Genomic DNA, 13,406 nt, shown 5'->3' on the forward strand with positions numbered 1-13,406 from the left:
AAAACCTGAGTTTGCAAAGTTCATTTTATGTTCTTTCACAAGTCTCAGCCTCAACCCTGGGAAACACCAGGCATTGCCAATACTGTCCCATGATGAATCTTTCCTGGATGGGTTCTGCCTGCTTTCAAAATGATTATCTTGGGACTGTGGAGTCAGTAACTTTTTTATTCATATTTATTGTATTTATTTATTATTTATTTTATTTGTTTGTCAAACATCTACAAGATAACAAGTAAGGTATAAACATAAACATGAACAAAGGAAGTAAATACAGATAAATGGGGACAGTAAGTCAGGGGTGGAAAGCTCGCTGGTGCACTTATGCACGCCCCATTTAAGGACTCTTAGGAATGGTGTGAGATCCACGTTAGACAGTTTTAGATTGAAGTTGTGATCGATTGAGGCTGTAGCAATGGAGTCGGGTGGGACATTCCAGACGTTGACCACTCTGTCACTGAAGTTGTATTTTGTGCAATCGACTTTGAAGCAGTTTAGCTTGAGTTTGAATTTGTTGCCCGTGTATTTTTGTGGTTGGAGCTGAAGAAGTTGTTGACAGGCAAGACGTTGTAGCAGACCCTTTTGTGTATTATGCTTAGATCGGACTTCAAGCAGCAGAGTTCCAGATTGTCCAAGCACAAAATTTCAAGCCTGGAGGCATAGGGAATTCTACTGTGAGTGGAGGAGTAGAGTACACTTCTCTGAACCCACTCAATTGTGTTCATGTCCGATATACAGTGTGGGTTCCAGGCAGACGAGCTGTATTCAAGAATTGGTCTGGGAAAGGTTTTGTATGCCCTAGTTAGCAATTCTATGTTACCTGAGAAGAAGCTTCACAAAATAAGGTTAACAACTCTTAATGCCTTTTTGGCAATGTTGTTACACTGAGCTCTGGGGCTTAGATCATTTGAGATGAGTATTTATTAACAATAGTTAAATAGTAACTGCCAATAAAGTGATTGAATGAATACCTTAGATCAGAGTGAGATCTCTTGTGTTTTCTTCCCACTGTTTCTTCCCCTTTCTTAAATTTACTCTATATTTCCTACCACCTTGCCCCCTCTTTCTTTCTACTCTTTTAACACTTTTGCCACTTTTGTGGTTTCCCTGTTCCTTTTGGTTCAAATAAAAGGGATACCTTTTAAAAACCAAATTCAAGGAGGGGAGAGACTTTAGGTGAAAAGTTAATGTTTAGTCACAGAGGAATCACATTAACTGGAGTTAACTGTAGAATATAGGACAAAAACTTAAAAGCCATGTATATTCTGCAACAAATCTCTAGGTCTAAAAAAGTCTAGTTGAAGAGATATCCCTCTTCAGATCAGTAATACCTCTCGCTAATCCAGCACTTGAATTCAGCTGTTAGTCATCTCCAGGGTGGTATAACAGGAAGAAATCATATAATATAATCACAACGTACACAAGGGGTAAGGGTATGATTTTAATTACATTTTATGGATTGTTGTGAATTGATATGAGTGATATATTAGCTTTGCAAATAGGTAAACTCTAATTAGCAATACAATGTTACCAGAAAAAAAGCTTCGCAAAATTAAGTTTAAAACTTTTAATGCTCTTTTAGCAATGCTGTTACAGTGGAGCATAAATCGCCAAAGATAAGTACACCTAGGTCCTTAACAAGGTGACGGTCCTCTGCTAGATCAATGCCACTTAGCGTATACTTGAAATTTACCAATTACGTTTACCAATATGTAACATAGAACATTTATTAATCAAAATTTGAAGTTGCTAAATAGGTGACCATTCAGTAACATAGTCGTGTTCACTTTGCACAACAACAGAATTATCTGTAGAATTTTATGTCATTGGCAAAAAGAAACCAATTGCTTTTAAGTTGATCACATAAATCATTCATATAGAGTAAAACAAGATGATGAAATTTCTTATGTTGCAGTGAGAAAACCTTCTACCACATTCTTCCCTTCTTGTTGGCTGTTCATGAAGTCAACCAGAATTCAAGGCTCTTACCCAACATGACCCTGGGCTACAACATCTATCAGAACTTTGTCAATGCAAGAATGACATATGAGGCCATGCTGGATGTGCTGTCTACAGGACAGGAGAATATCCCAAACTACAGATGTGGAAGACAAAAGAACTTGCTGGCTATTCTTGAAGAAATGAATTCTGAACTCTTTGATCATATTTCCAATGTCTTGAGCATCTATAAAATTCCACAGGTATAAAGCCAAATGAAATTAATTCCATGTTGTAAATTGTTCAGATTTGCCTAGAAGGCAGCACTTGTATATATTTCTCCAAATAAATTGAAGGTCAGAGATTAAATATTAGAAGAGCTGAAAGAATTTTTAATTCATAAAGTGTTTGTGTGTGAGAGTGTATATACATACATATGTATATAAGGTAAAGGTTCCTCTCGCACATACGTGCTAGTCATTTATGGCTCTAGGTGGCGGTGCTCATCTCCATTACAAAGCCGAAGAGCCAGCGCTGTCTGAAAACATCTCCGTGGTCATGTGGACAGTATGATTAAATTCCAAAGGCACACGGAACGCTTCCCACCGTAAGGGTCCCTATTTTTCTGCTTGCATTTTTACATGCTTTCGAACTGCTAGGTTGGCAGAAGCTGGAACAAATAATGTGAGCTCACTCCATTATGCGGTGCTAGGGATTTGAACGCTAACCTTTCTGATCCACAAGCTCAGTGTTTTAGCCACTGAGCTACCGCATCCCCACATAGGTGTGTGTGTGTGTTTGTGTGTGTGTCTGTATATATGCATATGCATTGTATATATATCTGTGTGTGTATATTCGTAACTCGAGGATCCGGTTGATTGAATCACATTAAATAAACGTGATCCCTGCCTGATTTGCCCCATGCATTTGCTAATGAAATACACAGGTCATTAAATGCACATGAGGGAGCCATGCAGAGCCTAGTGTTGAAAGAGGCCACCCAAAGTCTCCCCTGATACCTCATACTCACTTATAATCCCTTGGGAACCGCATTGTTCTTTTCACCTTCACATCCTTCCCTGGCACTCCATTGCTTTGTTAGCCTCCTGGCTCCACTTCCTTCCTACATCCCATTTCCCATGGATTGTTTATTATTTTGAAGAACTGCAGAGCTCCAGAAGAGGGTGGCCCACTGGAAGAGAAGCTGAAGTGTTTTATTCAGATGATGGCGAATCTATAAGAATGTGAAATCTAAGGAAAACATTTTTGACAGCTTCTGGGTAAAAGACTTTGGCTTCGGGCCATGTGGCCAACAGGCCTCTGGTAGTAGAAAAGGCCTGGGTGTGACCATTGGGAATTTTGAAAATGATGACTTTTGAAAAGCAAGACTTTGTCATAGAACGTATGAGCGTTGGATCAGTGACTTTTAAACATTTTGAAAATGTAGTGACCAATACAAAACAGATTTTTTTTCCCACAGAATCATAGAATAAAACGTCCAACTCCTTACATAGAGGAGGAATGGTCAGACCACTACAGACAAATTGCTGTCCAATTTTTCCTTGAAAATATCCAGCAGTGGAGCTCCAGGAGACAGGCTGTTCCAACTCCTAATAACTCTCACAGTGAGGACTTCCTCATTTTTGTAAACTTGAGACTGAAGTAAAAAATTCAAAAGAAAAAAAACGAAGAAGAAAAATGAATAGGTCAAGATAGCTAGAAGGCTCCTCAATAAAGCAGCTTGTACATACTTTCTCTAGTGTACAAGACAGAATAAAATATGTCATAATATTCATTCTAAACATCTGGTTTCAAAGTGAGCATACAAAACGACAGGACAGAACATCAAGGGAACTTGCATAATTCATGCAGTTACCATTTGAAACAACTCTCAGCAGTGGGGGAAGGCCCTTAGAATTACAATCTGACTTTCATCGTTAAAACTGGGAAAAACTGCCAATACCTTCTCTTTCATCTTAGATCAACTACAGTGTCATCAACCAGATGGCTGAGCAAAATCATCATTTCACTTTTTCATATCGGATGACCCCAAACCAAGAACCTCCTTACTCAGCGATTGTCCAGCTGCTCCTGCAGTTCCAATGGACGTGGATTGGCCTCCTTTCTCAGGACAATGAAAGAGGAGAAAAATTCAAAAGACGCTTGGAAGTTCTTGCCTTAAAAAATGGGATTTGCATTGTCCTCTCAGGAACTGTCCCAGAAGCAAATGCACAGACAAGTGCTGGAGAAACTCTCATGCAAGAAAAAAGGAAAATGTTTTATTCTCTTCTCAAGAGTCAAATAAAAATTATAGTATGCCAACTGGATTTTCAGGCCTTGGCAATATTAGCAGCAGCAATAAAAATAATTGATAGGATTAATACGTCCCTGGTACGAAAAGTGTGGATTGCCACAACTTTGACAGCTTTAAGTTTAAGTGCTTTTGATCTTTGGGGTGATCTCCAAAAAAGAAATGCTTTGTTTTCCTTCCTCATCCAGACAAAGAGAAGGACTTTAAATCTTATACATCTATGATCGTATTGTATGGAAAGGAAGCATTCCGATGTTCCTATTCAAATCCTCTGTTATCAAAGAAAGTTTGGAAAAAATGCAGAGAAAAAGAGAATTGGGAATTCCCATCCCATGATGTGATTGCAAGAATCCTGTCTCAGGATTCCTCCAGTATTTCCCAAATAATTCAAATTGTGGCTCGGGTCCTCAGTGCTGCCTTTTCCTCCCAATGGAGTAAGAGGAGAATGCAAGTTGGATACCATCAACCACCCCAGATTGTACAGCCATGGCAGGTGAGTATTCTCCTTTGAGGTTCCATTGATTCTCCCCTTCCAATTCCTCAAAATTAAATTAGATGTCAAAAGGGTGAGATATTCCAAAGAGCAGTTGTCCAGTTAGTGGTATTTGAGAGTAAGTGACAACCCTGAAGCTCACCTGACTGTGGGCATTTTGATGCTTCAGTATTGTCACACTGGAACTGAGGGAAAGGGAGGCAGGAATCGAGATAGCTGGGGTTTTGTTGTCTCCTGGGAAACAAGGACATTCCCAGCGATGGCCAGAGAGAGGATGAGTGAACTCACCAGGCAACTGGATGACAGCTTGATTGGACCATGTGACTGATAGTTTGGAAAGAGGAGGAAAACATTTATTTTTAATTAAGTGAAAACCATGGTAATGTTTAAAGTCAGTTTTCACCAGCCTATGCCTATATGATATGTCCAATAAAACTGATATTTGAGGAACCTACTTACCTCAGAGTCCTGTTTGGTACAGGCATATTACTTGGAACCCTGACAGTGAGTTAGAGAGAGAGAGAGGTGATAGAGAAAAATATTCCAGAGTTAAACAACCTGTCTAGTTTGGGATGCTTTTGTGTCAGAAATAGCTCAATGCTGACAAAATGTCAAAATTAAACAAGCATCAGAATAGTCCAGCAATCCTCAATCTTTTATAGCGATCACAAAGTCATCTAGTCTCCAAGCTAAGGAGTTCAGCTGGGTTTTTTGTTCTGGATTAAAATTGGACTTTGCTGCCTAAAAGTTTGTAACATAGCAACAAGGTATGTTCAAAGCATCTTCTGGGGACAACCAAAGGTTTGTCCAATCATCTCCTGAACTAATGGATACGCTTCCATAGCTACTCTTTGAAAGAGATAACATCACTATGCAATTTTTGTTACATTCCTAGCCCAAAGTTAAACTCCGCTAACTTCATCTTGACCAGGACTGATGGTAAAATTGTATTCTCCATCTTCTCCCATGACAAGTTTCCCCATATCTGCAAATGGTCTTGCCTCAGATGGGCTGGGATGGTGAAGCTGCAAAACACAGAACATGAAACTTAGAATATATAGAATTTGAAAGGACCTCACAGGTTCCCTAGTCCAACCTAATAATCAAGCACGACACCCTATACCAGGGATCTTCAAACATGACAGCTTTAAGATTTGTGGACTTCAACTTCCGGAATTCCTCCTCCAGTCATGTTAGCTCAGGAATTCTGGGAGTTGAAGTCCATAAGTCTTAAACTTGCCAAATTTGAAGACCCTTACCCTATACCATACCATTTCAGAGTAATGGTTGCCCAGGTCTCTTTGTGAAAGCCTCCAGTAAAGGAGCACTCACAACTTTTGAAGGCAAGCTATTCCATTGTTTGATTGCTCTCACTGCTCAGAAATTCCTCTTAGTTGTAGGTTGCTTCTCTCCAACCATTGTTTCTTTTCTCGCCTATTGGTACTTTGGGAAATGTTTTGACCGCCCCCCACTCAAATATTAGAAAAGTGATATCATGTCTCCCCACTCCTTCTTTTCCTTAGATTAGACATACCAAATACCTGTAACTGTTTGTGGTGTGTTTTATCCTCCCGCCCTCTAATCATTTCTTGTTGCTCATCTCTGCAGTCTTTCCAGAGTTTCGGTACCTTTTTTTTATTTTGTTGATGAGCAGAACTGGATGCAGTATTCTAAATGTGGTCTTACTAAGGCTTTGTAAAGCAATACTAGAACCTCTTGTGATCTTGATTTTATCCCTCTGTTAATGCAGCCTAGGATTGCATTGGCATTTTTATCTGCTGCCACACATTGTTGGTTCATATTTAAGTGATTGTCCACTAGGACTCCAAGATCCTTCTCACAATTACTGGCATTAAGCCAAGTTTCACATAGTCTGTAACGTGTACTTTTGGTTTTTCTTGCCTCAGTGGAAATCCTTACTTTTATCTACTTTTATCTAGGCTGAATTTTATTTTGTTAGGTAGGGGCCCATATCAAATTTGCAAAGATCTTTTTGGATATTCAGCTTGTCTTCTGGGATGTTGCCTATTCCTGCCAGCTTAGTGTTGCCTGCAAATTTGATGATTTGAAGAGTTTGAACTATTCAGAGTACCTCCAGTCCAGAATAAGAGCAAGAAAAACATTGAATAAAGGCTCAAATTGTAATATTCTTTCTATGTTTCTGCAGCTTCATAGGTTCCTGAGGAACTTCCAACATCAAAATATTTCCAGAGATGGGATTTCTTTTGATGAAAATGGAGTTCCTGTTGGTGATTTTGATATCATGCACTGGACATCACTTCAGAACAAATCAGATGCGGGGGTGAAAATTGGGAGTGTAGAAAGCCAATCCTCTTCAGAAGTCAAGATTTCTGTCAATCAAAGTGTCATCCAATGGCCAACTTTATTTAACAAAGTAGTTGAGGCTGCTTGGATTTTGCTCTTCTATTTATCTCCATATGTGTAAATTTTATGCTCAGAAATAATTCTTATGGAGCCCAATTGAGATAACTTCCAACTAAGCGAACTTAAAGCCTCGTTAATTTATTAGATATATTTTACTTTAGAGGTCTTACAATAATATGTCACACACTGGAACCTGCTGCATTGTATTGCAGAATTTGCAATCTACATTATTAAACTGGAATATGTTGAAATAATTTATAGTACATGAAATTAATTTGTTTTCAGTAAGAGAAACTCCAGAATGTCTATGTCAGTCATCCAGGTCATGGTTGTGCCAAAGGTGTTTTTTCAGAAAGCACCTGGATTTTGTTTTCCCTTGAAAATGTTTCACTTCTCATCCAAGAGCTTTCTTCTGTTCTGACTGAATGGTGGAGGATGGAAGGATTTGGAACTGCTGAAAAGACTGTGTAGTCAACAGGATATAGATTCAGCAATTGCAGGAAGGTTCCACTCCCATTTGCACTATTCACGTGATCCTGAGGGCACAGATAAATTCCAAGGGGCCTAAACAACTTTCATTAAGACTGTTAATGACCAGATGACTGCAAGGAATATACACCCTTCCATATTCCACCATTCAGTCAGAACAGCTTATTGCGAGTATGTAATTACTACCTCTTTTACACTTAACATTATTTACTAATATATTCCCTATTTTTGTTCTATCCAGTCATAGCAATATTCCCAGCTTTAGTAATATTCTGATGATTCAAAATCAGTTGTCCGTGAAATGATGAGTTGTCTTTTGTAAAAGCTTCTTGGGGAAAAGATCCAGAATAGGAAGGGTTTAGCCCATTGAATTGCATAAGAGGAAGATAGCATTAAGAATGTGGTGAGGGAAATGAGGGCAGCTAAAAAAAGCCATTTACATATGATGATATAATGATCAGTTGTAGGAGACAAAGATAGGGACTCTAGAGAAAGCTAGATTTTGGAGGTTTCCTGAGAAAGCTAAGATGGAGAAAGAATATATACAAGTTATGGCATTCTCATACGTGCTCTAAGAAGAAACACCTTTTGCAATGGAACTTCTTTCCTTTGGAAAGAAGAATAAGGCAACGAATCTGTTTTGGAATGTATAATGGAGATTGATAGAGGAAAGAGAATGACTCTTCATTTGCCCCTTGCAAGTGGAATAATTAAAGGTCATGCCACTACTTCTTGACAGATTTTGCTCAATGTGCTCCTGACTTTTGGAAGCCAGTTGATTTCACTAAACTTTTATAATTCATACTAATCTTTTTTTTTAAAAAAAAAAACAAGTTTTATTAATTTTTAAAACACACAAATTATCATTATTCATTACATGTTTAAACCTTTTTCCATTGTAAATTTAACAAGTCAGATAAATTATGATTCTGTTTTAAACCATTTCCATATAATATACCAAAACCTCTTATTCAATTTCTCTTTACTTCTCTTTACTCTTATTCAATATCATTATTATTATTTCATCTGATTCTTTCTGACTTAGTTACCATTATTCTCATTCTATATTTCTACAAGTTTTTACCAATTCTCCCCCCAAAAAAGACATATACACACAACACACAAAACATAAAAAAATCTTTTTGGAAAGTAACTTGGGCCCAGGTATCTCTCTCTTCATGGACTTCAATTATATTCATGCTCATCTTACATATCATTACTTATTTTATTTACCATTCTAAACCTTCTATATTAACTTCTCCACATATTTCACACTTCTTAATTCTACCTTAATTAATCATCTTAGTTTAAATCATTATACTTGTATCTTTTGTCCATTTTTTATCATCCCTTTGTCTCATCCCTTATGAAAAAAAAAGAAAATCAGTTTCTCCTGAAATCATTAATCAGAGTATGATGCCTTTCTATCTCCCCCTAAGTTAATCAAATTAATCTTTAAAATAATATCTAATACCCAATCAGATTTTGCTTGGTACATTCTATCTAACTAATACATCCAACACAATTAAGTGCATAATTAGACAATAAATCCAAATATTAAAAAGAAATACTATAATAAAAATTTTATAATAACATCAATACCATAATTTTATTAAACTCTTTAATTAAAACAATATTCTAAACCTCTCCTATTATTAAGTTTTAAAGCCAATCATTTTTAAACATTTTAACATTTTAATCTCTTATCAACTCTTAAACCATTGCAATACTACCATCTCATCTTATGTACCTTGCAAAATCTTTTTTTTTTTTTTAAATTATACTTTATCCATTATCCATAAAAAATTCCTTTTTTCCATTTAATTTCAAAACATTGTAGCTTTTCTCCACCTTTTCCCTTTCTTTCTTTTCCCAACAAACCTTTCTACCCCCTTCTTCTAGCCTCTGCCTTACCGGCTTCCCTTCTCTGTCGTATTTCTTTTCCCCTTTGTTTACAATCATCATATTGGTTTTGCACTTTATTTTTCCCTTTCTTAAATGTTTTTTTGGATCTTAAGTCCTTAAATCCTTTAGTTTTCTTCTTTTCTCTTCTCTTCTTTTGTTTCTCTCTTCCTTTTTCTGGATCAAATTCTGAGATTCATTAAAGATGGCTCCTTCCTTTCTTTCTTGTTCCTCTGCTGTCTTCATCTGTTGTAATTTTTGTTGATAATTAGTAAGCGCCATTTCTAAGAAAAGGAAAGCTTCTTCCACACCATCTTTACCATTTTTTTTTTGCTTGTTCATATTCTTTTCTTAGTTCCTCAACAGAAAGAGCCATTATAAATCTTTTCTTTTCTTTTCTCCTTCTTTCTTCTTACAACAACCAGAATATTCAAAAGAAAATAAAAAAGATAAAACAGTCCCAAAGTTATCAATCAGTCCAAACCAAGGCAGAGTTCTCACTTTCTCCTTCTGGGGTAATATCAATCAAAGAGAAAGAAAGTCCAAATCTGTTTAAAATCTTATTGCAATATATTCTAGTCTTCAAATCCTTAAGGCATCTGCTCCAACAAAGTCTTAGCATACAAATATTTTCTTCTTAATCCTCTCTCTTCCCACTCATCGCTTAAAACCAATTTCCACCTAAAAAAATAGGTTTCTTAATATCCAGTTATTTATTCCGTAGGAAAAGAGGGAAAGCTATCCTTTCAGCACCTTCAAGCAGCCGCTTTTTCCTCTTCTGGCAGGTATTATTCAGAGAATCATACTTTTCAGGAATTTTATTAAATATGTCTTAGAGTCCTAGGAGCCAAGAAAAACTTTCTCCTCTCAATCACTTTCTCCACTTCCTCCTGCGCATTCTTACCCGGCTGCCAGCTTCTTTGTGGCGGCCATTACGGACCGCCGCTGCACCGTCCTGGGAAAAGGGAGTTCTGCCGGCCAGGGAGGGAGTCTGCAGCACCCCAAACCCTTCTCCGGATCCCCCTATTTCAGCTGCCCCTGCAGGGCAGCCTAGCTCCGTACCCGGCTGGGTCGGGAGCCCCAAAACGGCTAGCGCGGCAGGGATCGCGCAGCTTCGCAAATCCCTGCCGCTCGCGAAGCCGACAAACCGGAAGTCCTATAATTCATACTAATCTTGTGGTTTATGTTGAAAACTAAAGGTTCCTCTTGCACATACGTGCTAGTCGTTTCTGGATCTAGGAGACAGTGCTCATCTACATTTCAAAGCTGAAGACCCAGCACTGTCAGAAGACGTCTCCATGGCCATGTGGCTGGCATGAATAAATGCTGAAGGTGCAAAGAATGCTGGCACCTTCCCACCAAAGTGGTCCTTATTTTTCTACTTGCATTTTTGCGTTCTTTCGAACTGCTTGGTTGGCAGAACATGGGACATGTAATGGGAGCTCTCTCCATTCCGTGGTGCTAGGGATTCAAACTGCCCAATGGCCAACCTTTCTGATCGACAAGCTCAGCCTCTTAGCCACTGAGCCACCACGTCTCTTTATATATTGCCTCTAATTTATATATTGCCCTGATAAATCTTTTGGTTTATGTTTAGACGGTGCCTTATTCAAGATGTACAGAAAGTTGCTCCCCAGGTTATGCCAAGCTTGTGAGAGAGGGAGCCCCAGTTTGCTGCTACGACTGTTCTCTGTGTATGGAAGGAACATTCTCTGGGCAAGAAGGTACAGTCGGTGGCTTCAAAAACAAAAAGGATACAATCAAAATTCTCTATTGCTTTTTTGGGGTATTTGATCAAGAAGCAAGAAAAAACATTACACATCTTGGAGGCATCCACAAACATTTCAATGATTGAGCACTATCCCTGAATTTTGTACGATGATGCAAGCATTAAAATAATCTATTGAGGTGTTCCTTTCTTGCTTGGTTTTGGGAAAGAGGACAAGTTCTGAGAGCTGATAATCACATTCATCTTCAGCCTTTAAAAAGGTTGTTGGTTATTTTAACTAATATCATGCCATATGAATATCCCTGGGCAGAAATATTATATTCCTTGAAAATGAAATAATTTATTTCTGATGCGGTTTTCATGCTCCTACAGCAGCAGAAAGAGATACGCACTAACCAATTTTTTTTCAGATGCAGCCCATTGTGAAAAGTGTCCAGATGACCAGTATTCCAATAAGAAGCGGGATCAGTGTGTCCCCAAAGGCATAAGCTTCTTATCTTATGAAGAATCATTGGGACTCATCCTGGCTTTCTTTGCTATTGCTTTGTCCCTAACCACTGCCTTTATTCTGGGAATCTTCATTAAATACCAAGAAACTCCCATAGTCAAAGCCAACAACCGTGAACTCACCTACGTCCTCCTGGTTTCTCTCTTGTTTTCTTTCTTGACCTCCCTTCTATTCATCGGTTGCCCCATGAAAATGACCTGTCTCCTTCGACAAACCATTTTCAGTATTGTTTTCTCTGTTGCCGTATCTTCTTTGCTGGCCAAGACTGTAATGGTGGTGGTGGCCTTCCTGGCTACAAAGCCAGGAAGCAGTTTGAGGAAATGGCTGGGGAAGGGTCTGGCCCACTCGATTGTTTTATCCTGCTCTGGTATTCAAGTAGGCATCTGTATGACATGGCTGGGAATCTTTCCCCCGTTCACAGATTCTGACTTTCATTCCCAGCCAGAAGACATCCTGCTGCAGTGCAACGAAGGTTCAGTGGCCATGTTCTACACTGCCCTTGGCTACATGGGTTTTCTGGCTGCCATCTGTTTCTTGGTGGCGTTTCTGGCTCGAAATCTGCCAGGGACCTTCAATGAAGCCAAACTGATCACTTTCAGCATGTTGGTTTTTTGTAGCGTTTGGATCTCCTTTGTCCCCAGCTACCTGAGCACCAAAGGGAAATACATGGTGGCTGTGCAGATCTTCTCCATCTTGGCCTCCAGCCTTGGTTTATTGGGTTGTATTTTTGTTCCCAAGTGCTACATTATTACACTGAGACCTGACATAAACACCAAGGAACATCTGATGATTAAATCTCATTAAGGCTCCTTGTGGTAGTGTTTATTTTTGTTCAGTTTACATCCAGTATAAAATCACATATCTTGAAGTAATGTTTTATGTATTCTCACTTATTTTTCTTCATTCTGTGTAATGTTGCTAAAACAATTCAAACTATTTCAATTAATCATATCTTTCAATTGTCACAATCTGAATTCATGTTAAAGCATCACTATCATCAATGACATTAATAAAATTTCTGAAACCAGGCTTGATAAACTATTACCAGATATGTTCTGATATGGTTTTAGACTAAATTAAAGATTATGGCTAATAATGTGTGTTTTTGTTGCTATATAGGTTGGTGTTATGTTTCGTTTTCAGGGATGTTTTTTATTTATTTTGTGAAGCAATTATAAGATAACAGGTATAACTATAAACATACTTATGAATACATGAAATGGATAGGAATAAGGAAAAAAAAGAAAAAAATAAGACAGGGAAGGTAAGCACATTGGTGCGCTTATGCACGCCCCCTACAGACCTCTTAGGAAAGGGGTGAGGTCAATAGTAGACAGTCTAAGGTTAAAGTTTTTGGGGTTTGGGGAAGAAACCACAGAGTCAGGTAGGGTATTCCAGACATTGACCACTCTGTTGCTGAAGTCATATTTTCTGCAATCAAGTTTGGTGTGGTTTACCTTGAGTTTGTGTCTATTGTTTGGTCTTGTATTGTTATTGTTGCATTCTGAAAAGACTGAGCTGAAGTCTTCACTCGGGGCCGTGCTTCTCGCTGGAACACGGACTGTTCCTATTGGCTGATTCGTTTCACAGCTGACTATAAAAGGGAGCTGTCAAACGGCATCAGCTGTTGCCTGCGAGCTGGCTGCCTTGTTAG

General features: G+C 38.4%; 1 protein-coding gene across 1 annotated transcript; it reads left to right on the forward strand.

Annotated features, from left to right (window-relative positions):
- The first annotated feature begins 1,955 nt into the window (after positions 1 to 1,955).
- LOC148131610 (vomeronasal type-2 receptor 26-like) lies at positions 1,956 to 12,556 on the forward strand. The gene is made up of 3 exons (XM_087958808.1): positions 1,956 to 2,198; positions 11,113 to 11,239; positions 11,655 to 12,556. The coding sequence occupies exons 1-3, from the start codon at positions 1,992 to 1,994 to the stop codon at positions 12,554 to 12,556; spliced, it is 1,236 nt and encodes a 411-aa protein (XP_087814934.1). The 5' UTR covers positions 1,956 to 1,991.
- The last annotated feature ends 850 nt before the right edge of the window (positions 12,557 to 13,406 follow it).

Source organism: Notechis scutatus, chromosome 2 (assembly GCF_049901735.1).
Source record: "Notechis scutatus isolate UNSWTSFEM ecotype Mainland chromosome 2, rNotScu1.2, whole genome shotgun sequence".
NCBI lineage: Eukaryota > Metazoa > Chordata > Lepidosauria > Squamata > Elapidae > Notechis > Notechis scutatus.